General features: G+C 35.8%; 2 protein-coding genes across 2 annotated transcripts; both read left to right on the forward strand.

Annotated features, from left to right (window-relative positions):
* Window positions 1-3,658: 3,658 nt before the first annotated feature.
* Window positions 3,659-4,609, forward strand: LOC102260894 (olfactory receptor 5L2). Its single transcript, XM_005885105.1, has one exon. The coding sequence runs from the start codon at window positions 3,659-3,661 to the stop codon at window positions 4,607-4,609; it is 951 nt and encodes a 316-aa protein (XP_005885167.1).
* A 6,886-nt stretch (window positions 4,610-11,495) lies between these two features.
* Window positions 11,496-12,443, forward strand: LOC102261174 (olfactory receptor 5L2-like). The gene has a single exon (XM_005885106.1). It carries the CDS (start codon window positions 11,496-11,498, stop codon window positions 12,441-12,443), a length of 948 nt encoding a protein of 315 aa, XP_005885168.1.
* Window positions 12,444-17,841: the final 5,398 nt, after the last annotated feature.

The raw sequence follows: 17,841 nt of genomic DNA on the forward strand, positions 1-17,841 counted from the left end.
CTGTATCTACCAATCTGTACTTCTCAGTCCCTTCATTCTTTTCACCCAACCTCCCAATCCCGCTTTCATTTATCAACCATCAAAATGTTCTCTGTATTTGTGAGCTTGTTTTTATTTTGTTTATTCATTTATTTTGCTCTTTAGATTCCACATATAGGTGAAGTCATATGGTATTTGTCTTTCTCTGTCTGACTTATTTTGCTCAGCAAAATATCCTCTAGGTCCAACTATGTTGTTGCAGATGGCAAGATTTTTTTTACGGTTGAATCATATTTCATTGTATATACGCACCACTTACTTATATATCCATTTATTGATGGACACATAAGTGGCTTCCATATCTTGTCTATTGCAAATAATGCTGCAATGAGCATATGGATGTATATGTCTTTTTGATTTAGTGTTTTGAAGATGAAAATGTCTTAATAGTTGTATTCAGAACAGTACCTAGCATATAGAAATTGGTCAACGAGAAGGTTGGTTGTTCCTACCCCTTTCTGGTATTTGGCAGAACTCTGGTGTGATTTCACACCATATGCTCTTAAGGAAGGAGCTTTTGAATATAAGACAGGCGAAGTTTATAAGCCCTATTTACAGATTTCATAACATCAGTGTGATCTCTGGTTCACAGATCAATGCTTGGATGAAGCATAAAATGACCTGAAATTCACTCTGAGCTCTCAAGGCATCATATTGGACTATAGTAATATATACCAACTTGGGATAGTCCCCCCCTGTTAATATCTCATAGAAGTCATTACTGATTTGAGTCCCAAGATGGTGGTGTTTTCTTGATATCTTGTTGGTGTCCCACAGAGATCAACAATTATTTAGGGAAGCTTAAGGACCATGGACCCGAGGGACGGACACACACACACACACACACACCATAAAGCTATAATACTTCCCATCATAACATCTTCAGAAACAGGGGAAGCAATGTCTGTCCCGCAGGTTGGTTGGTTGGACTATACACTCTGTTTTTTGGGAGTGGACATACATGTTATTTTCTGGGATCTGGAAGCTTGTTCTTTTTATTTTCTCCTTGAGGTAATTTATTATAGCCCTGTGCAAGAGAAGAAAGAATTGCAAAGGAGGGCAGTAGTATTAGTCATATTTTTTAAAACCTGTATTTACCTCTCTTAATTAGTGTCTCAAGAAATGTCATATTTTGAGCACTCCTTTGTGAAAATATTTTCTCTGTGTATTGAGAAACAATCTGGATGAGAAATGGGAACAATCTGATTTGCAGAACCAAAGATCTTGTAACAGCTTTTAGTGTAAAAGGGGAGAGTGTAAACAAATTGGGAAGAATGCTTAATTTCTCTCTTTTCATCCTCCTACTCTCTCACTAACTCCATCCACGAAACCTGGTAAGAAATTGCATGGAGACCCTCCTGATGGTCACTCTGAGGTTGAGTAGCGGCAAGGGGCCTGAGGACTGCTTATAGAGGGGCATAGGCAGCTGAACCCCCTCTGAAGCACAAAGGGAGGAATTACCTTGGCCATGTGCAAACCACTTTGAATTGTCTCTCCATAGCATGTTTCTCAACTTTGAAACTATTGATATTTTGGGCCACATAATATTTTGATGTTTGCATGTGTTGTTGGTATGTGTGTGTTGGGGGGAAAAGAGGAGGCCGTTGTGTATATCATAGGGTATTTAGCCGCACCCCTAGTCTCTACTTGCTAAATAGCACCCTTCCCTATTGTGATGACAAATACTGTCTTCAGACATTGACAAATGTCCCATGGGAATACAAATCACTGCTGATTAAGAACCACTGTTCTATACGTAACCAGCAGCCTAATTTTTCTTTTAAAAATCATTTATGTGGAATACTACATTCCTAGATGATGCCTAATAAAAAAGTATAATTATAATAAAAATGATCATACAGGAATTGGGGGTTGAAATATTTAGTGAAATATGTCTTCACATCGGATCTCTGTCTTGGAGCATCTTTAGACTTGAAAGCATTTCCCAAAGGTTTTTCAAAATTATGTGCTACTTTGAACTCAGAAAACGACAACTCACTTTTACTGGCCACTGAAGAAAGAAAACCATATCATTAGAATAATTATTTGTTTTTTAAATTGGGATTTCTTAATGCACATAAACTTTATTTCTTAGAAAGCATTTGAAGAATGAGAACAATACTTGGTTGTGTTGGGTTTCAGTTCAGATTCTCTTTCCTCCAGGAGTAATTATTTGGTGCCTCTACAGTAATGTATGTATCGCCCAAAGATCAGGAGGGAGAGAATAAATGAGGGTGTCCTCACCTTCTGTTGGCATTTTCTATATGTCAAAGACCTTGAATGTATCCATCTCTTAGTAAAAAAATTACACCCTTCTGCTCAGCCGGCGTGGCTCAGTGGTTGAGCATCAACCAATGAACCAGGAAGTCATGGTTCAATTCCCTGTCAGGACATATGCCCAGATTACGAGCTCAATCCCCACTGTGGGGCTTGCAGGAGGCAGCTGGTCAATGATTCTCTCGCATCATTGATGTTTTTATCTCTCTCTCCCTCTCATTTTCTCTCTGAAATAAACAAAATATATATTTTTTAAAAATCACATGCTTCTTCCTGAGCCAATCCCATAACATGTTTTGTAAGAATTCAGGCAAGTTTCTATATTGTGTGTTTTAAAAAACAATTGTAATAAAATATTTACATTTTATGTGTGTTGTGAGGCTTAAATATATAATTCAAATTATGTATACATATATAATATTTGTGCAGCATGGCTTATGATTTTATAACGACATTTTAGCATAGTCATTTTACAAGTCATTAAAGTTATTAAAAAATAAGTTTAATAGCTGTGTACTTTTCCATAATATATAGGTACCATAACTCTGATAAATTCCATCCTGCTTGACACTTTATTTCTAATTTTACTATCATCAATAATGCTGCAGTGTGGCAGCAAATATTCTTGTTAATAATTTCATATTCACCTCTTTGATTAGTTCTTAAAATAAATTTAAAGCAGTAAATTAATTTGTCAAATAGGTCATTATAAGGCTTCAGAGTCATAGTTGCAGGAAGTTTGAACCCAAGAGTACCAATTCACTAAATAATGGCTGACATTAAATATCTAATTAATATCACTATGCTAATTTCATTGAAAAATGCATAAAAAATACTTTTGCCTTCTAAAAAATATTGGTAAAAAAACTTGTGGTTTAGCAATCAATTAAGCATACTTCTCAGCATTTCAGTGGTAAGCAGTATAATAATTAAAAAAAATTATTTCCTGGGATCCCAATTTTCCCAATACTGACAAAAAAGTCAGCAGGAAAAAGGGATTGAAATTTTATAAAACAAGATGGCTAATTAAATAATATTGGATGTCTTACAATGATTCCCTTCCAGGCCCAAAATTGTGTAGGACTAGTGTTAGGACTCACACTGAGTCTATGGATATGAATGCTTTTGTGTGATCTGTGAATGAAACTGTGAGCTCTATGCATTTGTATGCAACAATGTTTGGGCATTTTCTAAACTTCACAAGAGCAATGTCCCATTTGCAGAAAAAATTAACTATCCTACTTATTTTCGTGTTTTTTTAGGAGACAGTCAAACTGATTTTGGGATCATATAATGGAGAATAACGGTTAATATTTTCCTCCAACTCCCATGAAGTGGGGACATGGGCAAGGAAAACTGTACCATCGCAACAGAGTTCATTCTTCTTGGATTATCTGATGTCCCTGAGCTGAGAGTCTTTCTTTTCATGGTGTTCCTTCTCATATATGGAGTCACAGTTTTGGGAAATGTGGGCATGATTGCACTGATTCAGGTCAGCTCTCGACTTCACACTCCCATGTACTTTTTCCTCAGCCACTTGTCCTTTGTTGATTATTGCTACTCCACAATCATTGTGCCAAAGATGCTAGCTAATATTGTAAACGAAGACAAAGGCATCTCCTTCCTGGGATGTGCTGTGCAATTCTACTTGTTTTGCACGTGTGTGGTAACTGAGGTCTTCCTGCTGGCCGTGATGGCCTATGACCGCTTTGTGGCCATCTGTAACCCACTGCTGTACATGGTCACCATGTCCCGGAATCTCTGTGTGAAGCTGGTGTCTTGCTGCTACCTCGGTGGGACTGTGTGTTCTCTGATTCACTTGTGTTTAGCTCTTGAGATCACATCCTACAGATCAAATGTGATTAACCATTTCTTTTGTGATCTGCCCCCTCTCTTATCTCTTGCTTGCTCTGATGTCTCTATGAATGAACTGCTCCTATACATTGTAGCCACTTTCAATGAGATCACCACCATCGTGATCATCCTCACCTCCTACTTGTTTATTCTCATCACCATCCTGAGGATACACTCTGCAGAGGGAAGATGCAAAGCCTTTTCCACCTGTGCCTCCCACCTCACAGCCATCATTGTCTTCCATGGAACAATCCTTTTCACTTATTGCCGGCCCAGTACTGGCAACAGTACAGATACTGACAAGGTGGCTACAGTGTTCTACACGGTAGTGATTCCCATGCTGAACCCCCTGATCTATAGTGTGAGGAACAAAGATGTTAAAGAAGCTCTCAGAAAAGTGGTGGGCTCCAAAATATTTTCTCTGAGAATATATTCTTAGCAGGACTCAGGGTCCCATAGTGGAGGCTGGTGGAGGGATGAATCGGTGGGTTGCTATGCTGGAGTACAGAGAACAGCAAGGGAGTAGATCTTTATGAGTGAGGCGTTTTGGTTCACTTATCTTTTTACTTACTTTTGATTACCTGACAATCAGCATAAATGTGTAATTAATGTATATGGCAGCTTGACCAAGAGCACATCTCAGTTCTTTTCACCAGGACTCTCTAGGCAGTCTTCATTAAATAATTGAGTATATTTGTTATAAGCATTGAGAGCTAATTGCTTTCCTTGGGTTGGAATGTTGTTTTAAATTAAATGTCAATTTCAATGACAATCTAAACAAAGAAATAACAAATCTATATTATTGTGTATATTAGGGAGGATTCATTTTTCTCTAATAGTAGTCATGTTAATTAAAAGATGCCCTCATACACACAGGTATCTAATTTTTAAAATTCTGTAACTTTGTACATCTTTTTAAATCCCATCATCAATTTTACTTGAATTCCTTATATTTCCCCCCTTTTTTTTGGTCCTGCACTGTTTGTATTTGGATAAAATTCCAAAATTGTACAGAAACTTATTGGGAGGAAAAATTCTGGTTGTTTTTTTGAGGGTAAAATGAAAACCAGACAACAGTCTTATACAGGTTCATGAAATAATTTGGTATGGTTATATAATTTTAAACTGACAATGATAAGTTAAAATAATATCAAAATTTTCTAAATATTTACATATATAGTGGTAACCAAAATGTTTTATATATTTACAAATAAGCTACCTTCCTTTGTATATTGTCATTAACTTAATTTTAAGTTATCTGGAATAACAATGAAAAAATAGCAAAAATGTTATATTACTCTTGATTGGAATCTATGAAAAACTCATGTTTAAAATGTTTTCATGTATTTTTCTCTATCTTGGTGTAGGATGATTATATTTTTGTAAAGTTAGAAGTATAAGTCAACTTTTATTCTGAAAAAATGAAAACGTATAGTTTAAGTGCTCTGACCAATGTATTAGGATTAGTGAGTGACAAAATAAAGATGGGTAATTGAGATTTCAACCACAGAGGCACTACACTTTTCAATAAATATAGATGTAACATTTCATCTTATTCCATTGTCATTTGAGCTTTTGAATCTTCTTTGGCACCTCTTATAGCTGCTATGCAGAACATGATTTATGTTAGTGTTATTTAAATTTTTTACTCATGTGTCACTTAAATGAATTAATTTTTAAAATCTATATATCTGTTAAATTTTTAGTTGACTTATAAAAAATTCATCACAAATTTAACCTGAAAAAGAAAAATCTATTATTATCAGTGTATACCATAGCTTTTATTTCCATCATGATTAATTTAAAATACATGGATCATCAGATTTCACATTATTTCTTTGTCCTTGAGTCATATTTAATTTTAACTATTCTACAGAGTTGTATTAGAATGACATGTATTTATTTTTATTTATATTTATTGTCTTTTCCCTGGCTAGAACTCCCAGTCTTATGTTGAATAGAATTGGCTAGAGTGGATCCAGGTCTTTTTCCTGATCTTATAGAAAATGCTTTCAGTTTTCATCACTGAGTATGATGTTAGCTATAGGCTTGTCATATATGACTTCTATTATGTTGAGGTACATTTCATGTTTTTTTTCATAGGTATGGACAGTGGTAGGAGGATCTGGCTGTGGAAACAGTAGGAATAATTGTAACTAAAAGCTGTCCTTTTCAATATAGTTTGAATTGTAACAGAGTCTGAACTAGTATTTATTGTGCACTCCTATGTTCATATTGCTATATTTGAGGGTATATTGGTGGTAGACTACTTGAAAGGCACAATCTATTACATATTTTCATGAGCCCTTTTTATAAATGTTAATTTTAATAATTCAATACATATAACTATATTCCTGGTAATATGTTTATTTTAAAATGAAATTAATATGAAGTCACTAGAAAAATTTACTTTCTCAGATTCAGAGAACTTTTAAAATGTCTTTAGTACTATTCTAAATGACAACTAAAAAACATATTGCACTTACACTTAGTTGAATCTTGTTTAAACCAATGTAATCAAAGTTTTGGCTGAAGCATAGAAGATAGTAAACTAGAAAGAAATTTGCTTCCTATGTTGTAATACAAAAAGTTAGCTATCCTGTAAGCTTAAAAACTTTCTGGAAAACCCATCAGATAGTTGAGCTCAAATAACAAAAGAATAGAGTTCTCAGTAACAGAATTCATTGCTAGGAGAAGGGAAAGAATCTAGAGAGAGCTCCATATGCAAAGAGAAGACCTAAAGCTTAGGATGGATTACATTTTGAGAATCTCTGGCAAACCAACTCCCACCATCAAATAAGATAGCAATAGATTAATTTGAAGTTTGTGGAACACAGAGGTAATCATATTAATAACAAAACTGAAGCCTAGGTTAAAGCACTATACTTCATGCTAAGCAAAAGATAGAAATCATTTTCGGGAAAAATGCTATTTACTTCAGTCTTTATTGACCTTCCCATGGTATGCATTTAAAAAAACATAGACATAGCACAAATGAGCAGGAGAAAATGACTGGTTACGGGGAAACAAAGACATTAGCAGACTCAGATTTGGAAAATGACTTAGATGTTAGAGATATCAGACAAGCTATCTAATATAATTCTATGGGTACTAGTGGGAAAGTTATCAACATGTATGAATAAATAATGAATTTCAACTAAGTCATGGAAACTAAATTTGCTAGAAATAATAATGAAAAAACCCCCACCAGAGGTAAATATGGGCACAGAAGTAGCCTTAACATACTCAAGAAAAGTATTAGTGAACATACAGATAGATCAATAGAAAATACTCAAAATTACATGTAGAGAAAAAAAGTGCAGAAACAAGAGAAAGTATTTAAGCTGCATGACTATCAAACAGTTTAAATAACTCTATTTGAAAACTCAGAAGTAAAATAGAATGATGTCAGGGCAGAGGAAGTATGTGTAGAGATAATGGCTAAGAATTTTCTAAAATTAATAAAAGACACCAAGCCACAGGTTCAAGAATCTCAGATAACACTAAACACAGAATGAACACACACACACACACACACACACACACACATCATAGAAGGAAACAAAGTAAAACAGTACCAGTAAATACGGAATGCAAGAACTATTACACATGGAGAAATGATTTTCAACTACAATAATTTGTTTATGGAGTGATATCAGTTGCTCTGTAGGATGTTAAGCAGCACACATGGGCTCTATAAACCAGATGCCAGCAGCACCCCCTTCGAGTTATGACCATCAAAAATAATCCACAGCCCTGGCTGGGTGGCTCAGTTGGGTGGAGCATCAATCCATACAACCAACAGGTTGCAGGTGTTATCCCCAGTCAGGGCGTCTATGGGAGGCAACTGATCAATGTCTCTCTCTCTCTCTCTCTTTTCCTTCCTCTGTCTCTAAAATGAATAAAAACATATTCTTGAGTGAGAATTTAAAAATGTACATGTTGGTAGTTAAAAAATAGTCACAGGAATGTAAAGTACAACATAGGGAATATAGTCAATAATATTGCAATAACTATATGGTGCTAGTTGGGTACTGGAAATATTGGAGAGAACACTTTGTAAAGTGTGTGGGCTTACTTCTAATATTGAATTTAAAACAGAGTGGGTATTTAAAACACAGGAAGAGAAAGAAAAGGTAGCCCTCCTAGTCAGTTATTGAAACCAATCAAGATCTCTAAAACAAAGGGGCCTAGTGGGGCAAGGTGGCCTGGCTCTTTATCTAGTTGTGTGGATGACGTGTACATTCTTCTCTGAAATGGATGCTTCCTTAATCAAAGTTTGTCAGGCACTTGAGTATAAAAAAGAAAAAAAATAATAGTGCCGATGAAGAAAACTGAGATATACCCCTTAGTTAAGTGGCCAGGTGAATTGATAATGTATTTACGCTGATCAATAGTTGATAGAAAGGAAGCATAAAACAGAACATGAATATATTTTCTTTGCTTTTGCTCTCAATTTCAAAAAGCAAGCTAATATTCTTAAACCTCTTATGCATCCCTTTATTGATTATCATCATGAGGAAATGAATGAATATTGTATAATATTTAGAAAAAGTCCTAACACATAACAAGTGCTTAATAAATGCGAACTGTTATATAGTTTTCTGACCAGTAGGTTCATTACTTTTATGGTATTTAAGGAATTCTGGTGTGGCTTTAGTCACTGTGCCCTATGGGAATTTAGGAGATTTTATAATGTCATAAGAAAGGGAGAATTTATAAGAAATATTTGTGTTGTTATGGCAATAATAGGCTGTGACCCGCCTATATGACACCAGGATGTAAGACTGTAATGCACCATAATATCTAGAAGGAGGCACTTTGGTTGTAAATAGGTTTTTCCCAAATGGGGATAATTTAAAAAACAAATTTCTTAACGGCATTCCATAGAGATTAATTATTATACGTTACACCATACATTGTATTAGTTTAATTTTTACATATTTTGTTATACCACATAAATTAATAATTGATTTGCAACTTGAGGGACCCTTCCCCAGGAGCTTAAATTGCCTATAAGTCCTTAACTGGGTACCACACTTGTCCTAACATCTCCAGCACCGGGGAGGAAATGTCTGTCACTCAGGTTTGTTAGCTACAACTAGGCTCTGGTTACTTGAAAATTAAAATGGACATGTTTTCCCAGAAAACATGATTTTAAAAATACAGCTAACTCGTTTGTCTGCTAATTAGAGAATGATTTCACAGACCATATTCCTGTGCACTTACTGTTCAAATGCTTTTGTCTTTTAGTATTGAGAGACAGTTGATGGTGAAATTAGAACCATTTCCTCTGGAACACCAAACGTTGATGTGCATGAAAGAATACAGAGGAAACAAAAGGTAGTCTCTCTCTCTCTCCCTCCCCCTCTCTCCCCCTTCCTTTCCACTTTGTTTCACACCAATTTTTGTCATGGAATCTAAAATTTGTGACCATGGAGGAACTCCCTAATTCTTTTTTTATGTTAATAGAGTAACTTTTATAATTATGTTTAATTACCTTTATTGGGGTGACATTTTAATAACCTTACATAGCTTTCAAGTGTACATTTCTATGATACACCATCTGTATTTTGCATCACGTGCCCGCCACCAGAAGTCAGATCTTCCATCACCATATATTTGACCCTCTTCACCCTTTACTACCCCCAGTCCCCTTCCCTCTGGTAACCACCATACTTTTGTCACCTTATATTCTGAAGGTTGAATTGATGTGCCTGAGAGTTGGTCATGGAGAGATAGTCAGGACATGAGGACTATGGCTATTCATTAAATGAGGTCTTTAAGATTTGTTTTCAGTTTACCATAAAGCAGTTTCTTATTATCAGCCTAGAACATAGGAAGACATTTTTCCAAGTTGATTTTCTTGGTTTAACTCTTAAGTGGGCAAAGAATTCAGGATTTTGGTGGTGGTTGTTTTTTTTTTTTTGTCAAGTAATGAGAAAACCATGACTTTCGGAAGGTGATATGCTTTCATTTTAAATTAACTCAAGATATGGATAAAATACCGGGTTATGTTTTCCGTCCAGAATATCTTCGCTCAATTTTCAGTACACATATGTGTATTACATCATGGGTATAAGAATAAAATTATTTAATTTCTTATGCCTTTTCTTTAAGGACAGGTCTGAAAGGTAGATCTAATTTATATAGAATATACAAATGTAACCACTTTCCCAACCAAGTACTTCAGAGAACCTGGGAAAATTCTTCACTTAACCCTTTTTAAAATGTGGGTAAAGGATTAATTAACCTTTTGATTATAGCCTAATTGCAGCAATAACATTTAAAATCTCTATCATATGTATTCATACCTCCACAATACATCTTCATTTCCATTTACATGTATACACCCTGTTTTTTATTATGTATCTTTTAAAAATTAACCATCTCCAAAACATAATTTCAAATAGCACAATAGCCTTCTACCCTAAATATGATGCTCCATGGTTTAACAATTGCTCTTTTTGACAATTAAATTTTCTGATTGTTAATATTATAAACAATGCTGCAGTGTAGCTTTGGATGTAGGTTTTCACAATTTTGTCAATATAATTAATATATCTTATTAAAATCTCCCATTAAAGTATAAGATAGTTTTTATTGTTATCAGGGTTAAGTCTTCTAATATATGCAGCCTAATTATATTCCAGAAAAATTTATAGACAAGTTCCATCTTCCTGAGTCTTTAATAGCATAGGTCATTGCTATTATAATTGATTAAACCACTTTGCTAAATTGATACAAAAATGATAATTTTCAGTGTATATTTTAATTTTCTTTTTTCATAATTCCAAGTTTAAAGGGTTTTTATGGGCCACAAATCTCAAAAAATAGTCACCTCAAAAATAGAATTGTGAAGAACTTTTATTAAAATGTATGTTCATGATAGATTCAAATAAAGAATAGTTTATATTTTATGGAACCACAGTAAGTGTTACCTTGGTGGACAGAATTTATATTTTGTCAGAGAACAAGAGATAACTTCTGTGTGCCTTTGAAGTGTACCATTGAATCTGTTTTGAAACCCATGGAACTACTGAACTTTCAATCATCATCTTACTCTGTTGTGATCAAGAAAAGTTGGAATCATTGAACGGTTCTGATGATGTTTAAGTCAATTTTGATCAGTGGGACCAACTAGACAATTAATATTATTTATTATGTGACAGTATTGTTTCTGTTATATCTCAGAAATACACTGCTCGATAGACATCACTGTTATATTTTTATAAAATTATATACCTGTTTTTTGTCTCCTTTCTTCTCTTTCTAGAAGCAATACAAAACTTATCATTTGGTTTTTCCATCCTGACATATGGGAAATGGGGGAGGAGAATTGCACTGTTTTGACAGAGTTCATTCTTCTCGGATTAACAGATGTTCCTGAGCTGAGAGTCTTTCTTTTCATAGTGTTCCTTCTCATATATGGAGTCACAGTTTTGGGAAATGTGGGCATGATTGCACTGATTCAGGTCAGCTCTCGACTTCACACTCCCATGTACTTTTTCCTCAGCCACCTGTCCTTTATAGATTATTGCTATTCCACAATCATCGTGCCAAAGATGCTAGCTAATATCGTAAATGAAGACAAAGCCATCTCCTTCCTGGGATGCATGGTGCAGTTTTACTTATTTTGTGCCTATGCAATCAGTGAAGTCTTCCTGCTGGCCGTGATGGCCTATGACCGCTTTGTGGCCATCTGTAACCCACTGCTGTACATGGTCACCATGTCCCAGGCTCTCTGTGTGAAGGTGTCTTGCTGCTACCTCGGTGGGACTGTGTGTTCTCTGATTCACTTGTGTTTAGCTCTTGAGATCACATCCTACAGATCAAATGTGATTAACCATTTCTTTTGTGATCTGCCCCCTCTCTTATCCCTTGCTTGCTCTGATGTCTCTATGAATGAATTGTTGCTATACATTGTGGCCTCATTCAATGAGGTCACCACCATCATGATCATCCTCACCTCCTACTTGTTTATTCTCATCACCATCCTGAGGATGCACTCTGCACAGGGAAGACGCAAAGCCTTTTCCACCTGTGCCTCCCACCTCACAGCCATCGTTATTTTCCATGGAACAATCCTATTCACTTATTTCCGCCCCAATTTGGGCAGCAGTGCAGATACTGATGAGGTGGCCACAGTGTTCTACACAGTAGTGATTCCCATGCTGAACCCCCTGATCTACAGCTTAAGGAACAAGGATGTTAAAGAAGCTCTCAGAAAAACTGTGAGTTCCAAAATATTTTCCTGGAGAATATTTTTTTAGTAGGACTCAGGATTCCATAATGGAGGCTATTGCGGGGTGAATTGGTTGGCTGCTGTGTTATAGAGTGGAGAGAACAGCCAGGGGGCAGGTCTTTATGAGTGAATCATTTTCATTCATTTACATTTGTGTCTCTGCACTTGGCCAGTGCAGGGTTGAGCATATTTCAAAATTTGCAGCCTATATGTTTGCTTTTATTCAACCTAAAATGTTTTAAATGGGTAAGGGTATTGAACTGTTAAGATGCCCAAATATAGTTTGCTGTAAAACTTGTCATAAGGTTAATGAAGAACTCTTGTGACTCACACTTTCTGATCCGTTATCAAAAGTACTATTCATTTCAAAATTGAATTATTCTAATTTTACAATGAAGAATACACCTTTGTCAGTTTATACATAGAGTGAGATTTCCTTATGTGTATATATTCTGTTTGTTGTTTACTGTTTGCTTCCTTTATTATATTTTTGTTGTCGTTGCAATTTCTAATGTTTTTGGAACTTCAGGGACTAATATTTAAAAAATGGAGATACTAGAAATAATTATGTCAGAGAAATCTTAGGGAAATTAGGAGACAGGTCATGTGTAAAAAATTTAGGATTATTCATGGCACTTAATTAATCCTCTGTTTTTGTCTCTGTTGCTCTATCTGTCTCTGTGTGCATGTGTATATGTGTAGAAAATGTATACATGCATTTAATAACCATCTTTATGAGGGGCAGCATTTTTGTCTTTGACCTTTTTCATTAGTTTATCTTTTACTTCTTTTTTAAAAATATATTTTATTGATTTCAGAGAGAAAGGGAGAGGGAGAGAGAGATAAAAACATCAATGATGCAAAAAAATCATTGATTGACTCTCTCATGCATGCCCCCTACTAGAGATTGAACCAGCAACCTGGGCATGTGCCCTTGACCAGAATCGAACCTGGGACCCTTCAGTTCGCAGGTCAGTGTTCTATCCACTGAGCCAGACCGGCCAGGGGTATCTTCTACTTCTTATCATCATGCTTATTTTACATTTTGTGGATCAAATGTTTACTGTCATTTATAGGTGAAGTTGTAGCCTCTGTTTATGTTCTTTGTTGTATTTTTACTTGTGATGAAATAACCTTTGTTTAACCTTCCTATATGTGTCTAAACCACATTTCTTCATTTAATCCTGATTTATAAATACCATTGATAATTTATTTGTGCCTTCATTATGTTTATGTCAATTTCTACATTGCACTATGTGAAATCATATGGTGTTTGTCTTTCTCTGACTGACTCATTTCACTAAGCATAATACCATCTATATCCATTTATGTTGTAGCAAATGGAAATATTTCATTCTTTTTTTATGCCCAAGTAATATTTTATTATATAAATTAGAGGTCCGGTGCACAAATCCATGCACATTGGAAGGAAATTAATTAGAAGAAATATTTTAATATCACTATTGGTACTTTCTCTAGAATAGAAATGTCAACCAAATTCACAATCAACAATGACAGATGGAAGCACACACATGCAATTGGCGCCAATGAGAGTTTTATATGTAGTGAGAATGCGCGAGTCAATTTAGCCTTTTATAGATATAGAATAAACTTGATTAATGAGACCAGCTTTCTAATTTAGCTAAACTTTTTCCAGCCCAGTGAAGCACCTCAACTTCTCTTTTAGGTAATTGTCAGCAACATAGCAGTAAATATCAATATGAAGCAGATTATTATTGTAGATCATGCAGGGAGAACAAAGGGTAAAATATTTAACTGCAGCAGTGTTTGACTATATTCTGGGCAGTGAGAAAACCTGAAGTCACTTTCAAGGTCCACCATTTCTTACTTCTTTTCAGTTGGGTCAAGTTTCTAAATCTCCATTTTCCAGCTAATGAAAAGAAAATAGGATTCCACCAAGTCTCCTATTTACCTATTCCAGGACTTCTGTGAGGTCAAATGAGATGAGGCATGGGAAAATGCTTTGGTTAAAGTGTGAAATGTTTGCATCTGGCTCTAAAGCAAGTCATGTTCCTGGACTGAAGAAACCCCAAAGAGGCTCTTCGCTAGGGAGAGAAAGCTGGGCATTACTACATGATGTTATTACCTGGTGCCACAGGGACCATTTCCAGGCTGGGCTGGGCTGTGAGCCAAATTTTGTGCCGTGGGGTCTCGGCAGCATCAGCTGTGATATGGTGGGCTGTTGCTCTGGGGTGGTGGTGGGCCTGTATCCCACTTGGGGGAAGCTGAGTGTTGTTTTGTGGGCACCAGGTCCGCAGAGCCATTTCTCTGTAAATGGCCAGTGAATGACACAGCAGCTCCTGTATTGAGCGTCTGCCCCCTGGTGGTCAGTGTATGTCATAGCGACTGGTTGGATGGACACTTAGCATATTAGCCTTTTACTAGTATATATATATATGTACTCCTGTTTTTACTCACTTGTCTATTAATGCTCACTTGGGGGTGGGGGAAGGGACATGTATTAATTTCAACAATAAAGATTTAATTAAAAAGAATATTTTAAGGGCACAACAGTAACTTCAACATATATGAGGAAAGAATTAGTAATATTAAAGATAAAATGAATAATCTAAAGTTACAAAGATAGAAAATAATGAATAAAACTAAACACTTAAGAACTTGGTAACAATATCAAATAATAAAAATAACTATAATTTAAAACTCAGAAGTAAAAGAGAAGGTCCCAGCAGAGGAAATATCTGTAGAGATAATAGCTAAAATTTTTCTGAAATTAACTAAAGACACCAAACCCAGATTCAAGAAGCTCAGATAACACAAAGCAGAAAGAAATTAAACACACACATACACACACACAGAAGAAAGGAAAGTAAAAGAAAATTGAATAGAAAACCATTATACAGTTGAACAATGTGCAATTAAGGGTGCCTACACCCATGCAGTGAAAAATTTGCATATCACTTTTGGCTCCCCCCAAACTTAACTGTCCTCAGTATCTGCTTGTTCCAGGTCCCCTGTGGATATCACAATCAGGAGAGGCTCATGTTCTCTGCATTAAATGGCACAGATCAATGCATATAGTTGTCTGTCTGTGTCCATAGACCTCCATGTTTTATTGGGGGGGAAAATCTGTGCGTAAGTGAACCTGCACTGTTGAAGTCCATGGTGTTCAAGGTCAAATGTATAATGAGCAGGTCTGTTCAACCTCAGCGTTGTTGATCTTTTGTACTGGATAGTTTTGGTTATGAGGTACTATCCTGTGCATTGCAGGCTGTTTAACAAAAGAATAGTACTTAATACAAAAATTACAAAAAATGGTGTTTTTCTTGGTGTAAAGTACATGTATAGAGCAATGTAAAACCATAGAAAATTAAAAACTAATCAGATTAATGTTTAATTTATTTTTGACAAAGCTACCAAGGCTATTCCTTTCAATAAACGATGAAGAATAACTGACTATTCCTATGTAAAAAGATGAACTGAAATCTATACTTCATGCCATTTACAAACACGAACTAAAAATGCATCATAGACATAAATTTGAGAGCCAAAGGCACAAGTTATTTATATCTGGTGGGAGGTTTATATCCGTAATATATAAAGTACACTTACAAGTAGAGCATAGAAAGTCAAACAGGCAAAATATTTGCATAGACATTTCACCAAAGAAGAATGGGTTTAAGGTGCCTTGATTGCAGAAAACCCAGAAAATTTGAAGACATCCTTCAAACCAACAATGTCCCCAGTTATTTCTATATTGACCCACACATATATGCCCATGGGGGTAATACATAAAATATGGACTGGTAAGAGGTTTTTTTTTAAATTGTGAAAGATTATGTGGGAATGGAGAACCAGAATGTTCCCTCAGCCTAGGATGTTGTCTCTGACACGTCAAGTTTAGGAAGATATTGTATGGTATTTTAGAATATAAAATTGATTTACTTGAAATTACCTTTTGACTAGATACATTCCTTGAGAAGTTTATGTGTACACTCAGTATACACAGAGGCCAGTAGTGGCCTACATTGACAGTAGACAGTGAGAAGAAGCGCACACCCAGAATAGATCACTGAAGGGGTCCCAGTTCATGGCTCCAGCATTGGACATGCATTAAGGAAATGCAGCCTCAGCCCAGAGTTGCATGGGGCCTTCTCCTGCGATGTATTTAGAGTTTATCCAACTTACAAGTCAGTGCTTGTGCCCCCATCATCTCCTTTGTAAGAGAGACCTAGAAACAGGATTGTTCTCTTGATTGGTTATCATGATCATGAAATGAGTCAATGTTATATAATATTTAGAATAGGTTCTAACATATAACAAGTGCTCAAGAAGTGCAAACTTGGTCTTCTGACCAGTAGGTTATCTTCTTCCTAGCATTTTAAAGGGATTCTGGTGTGGCTTCAGTTACTGTACTCTGTTGGAAATTTGGGGATTTTGTAATAGTATAAAAATGGGAATTAATGAGAAACATTCCTGTGATTTCATTATGGCCATGTGATCTGTGACCCAAACATATGACATTGGGATGGAATGTCATACAACACTAGGAAATCTGGAAGGAGACACGTTTGATTTTAAACAACTGTTTCATAAAGTAGGACATTTAAAATGTTCTGTATAATATTCCATAGAGATTAATTATGTGTCTTATACCACATGAAGTATTAGTTGAATTTTAATTTATTTTTATAGCATTAAAGGTTAGTAATTGATTGGGAACTTAAGGGGCCCATTCCCCAGGGGTAGCAGTATAAATTGCTGTGTTCAACACTTATTCTAACATCTCCAGCACCACAGAGGTACTGTGTCACTCAGGTTTTTTAGCCAGATCTAGGCTCTGGTTACTTGAAAATGGAAATGAATATATTTCTCCAGCAAACAATTATGTAAGGTAAGTTTAACTCATCTGTCTTCTATTTAGAGAATGATTTCATAGACATATACCTGTGCACTTACTTGCCAGAGACTAATTCCAGCATGACAGCAGGGCTGCATCTGGGAATGGCTTGAAGGCATTTCCCCAAACCTGAATAGGAAACTGATTGCTTGCTGCCAGACAGCTAAAAGGCATCTTAATCTACATGTTATTGCCTCCTACTGGCCAAACACCTGAACAGCCATAGGCTAATTCCCCCATTCTGACAATGGACTCTGTAGAAACCCTGACCCTTTGAAGCTTTCTGCTTCGCCTCAGGACAAATTGTGTTAATAAAAAGCATGGGGTCCTGGGGACGAGAGAACCTAAGACCTTAGAGTTAAGATCTTAGAACTTAGCTCCTTTAGCTAAGCTCCTCTGACTCCCAAAATGCCTTTCAAAATTATATCTTGTCTCCGGACTCTTTATTAGTCTCTGGATTCCTATTTAACATCTACGCACGGTCCCTTCTCCAGATTCCTGAACCCTTCTTGATGCTGGGACAAGAACCCCGGCATTTACTGATTCA

Source organism: Myotis brandtii, unplaced genomic scaffold, assembly GCF_000412655.1.
Source record: "Myotis brandtii unplaced genomic scaffold, ASM41265v1 scaffold892, whole genome shotgun sequence".
Taxonomy (NCBI): Eukaryota; Metazoa; Chordata; class Mammalia; order Chiroptera; family Vespertilionidae; genus Myotis; species Myotis brandtii.

What these genes read in the sequence shown, in the direction of transcription:
- LOC102260894 (XM_005885105.1), top strand. Translation starts at nt 3,659, where the DNA reads ATGGGCAAGGAAAACTGTACCATCGCAACAGAGTTCATTCTTCTTGGA.
- LOC102261174 (XM_005885106.1), top strand. Translation starts at nt 11,496, where the DNA reads ATGGGGGAGGAGAATTGCACTGTTTTGACAGAGTTCATTCTTCTCGGA.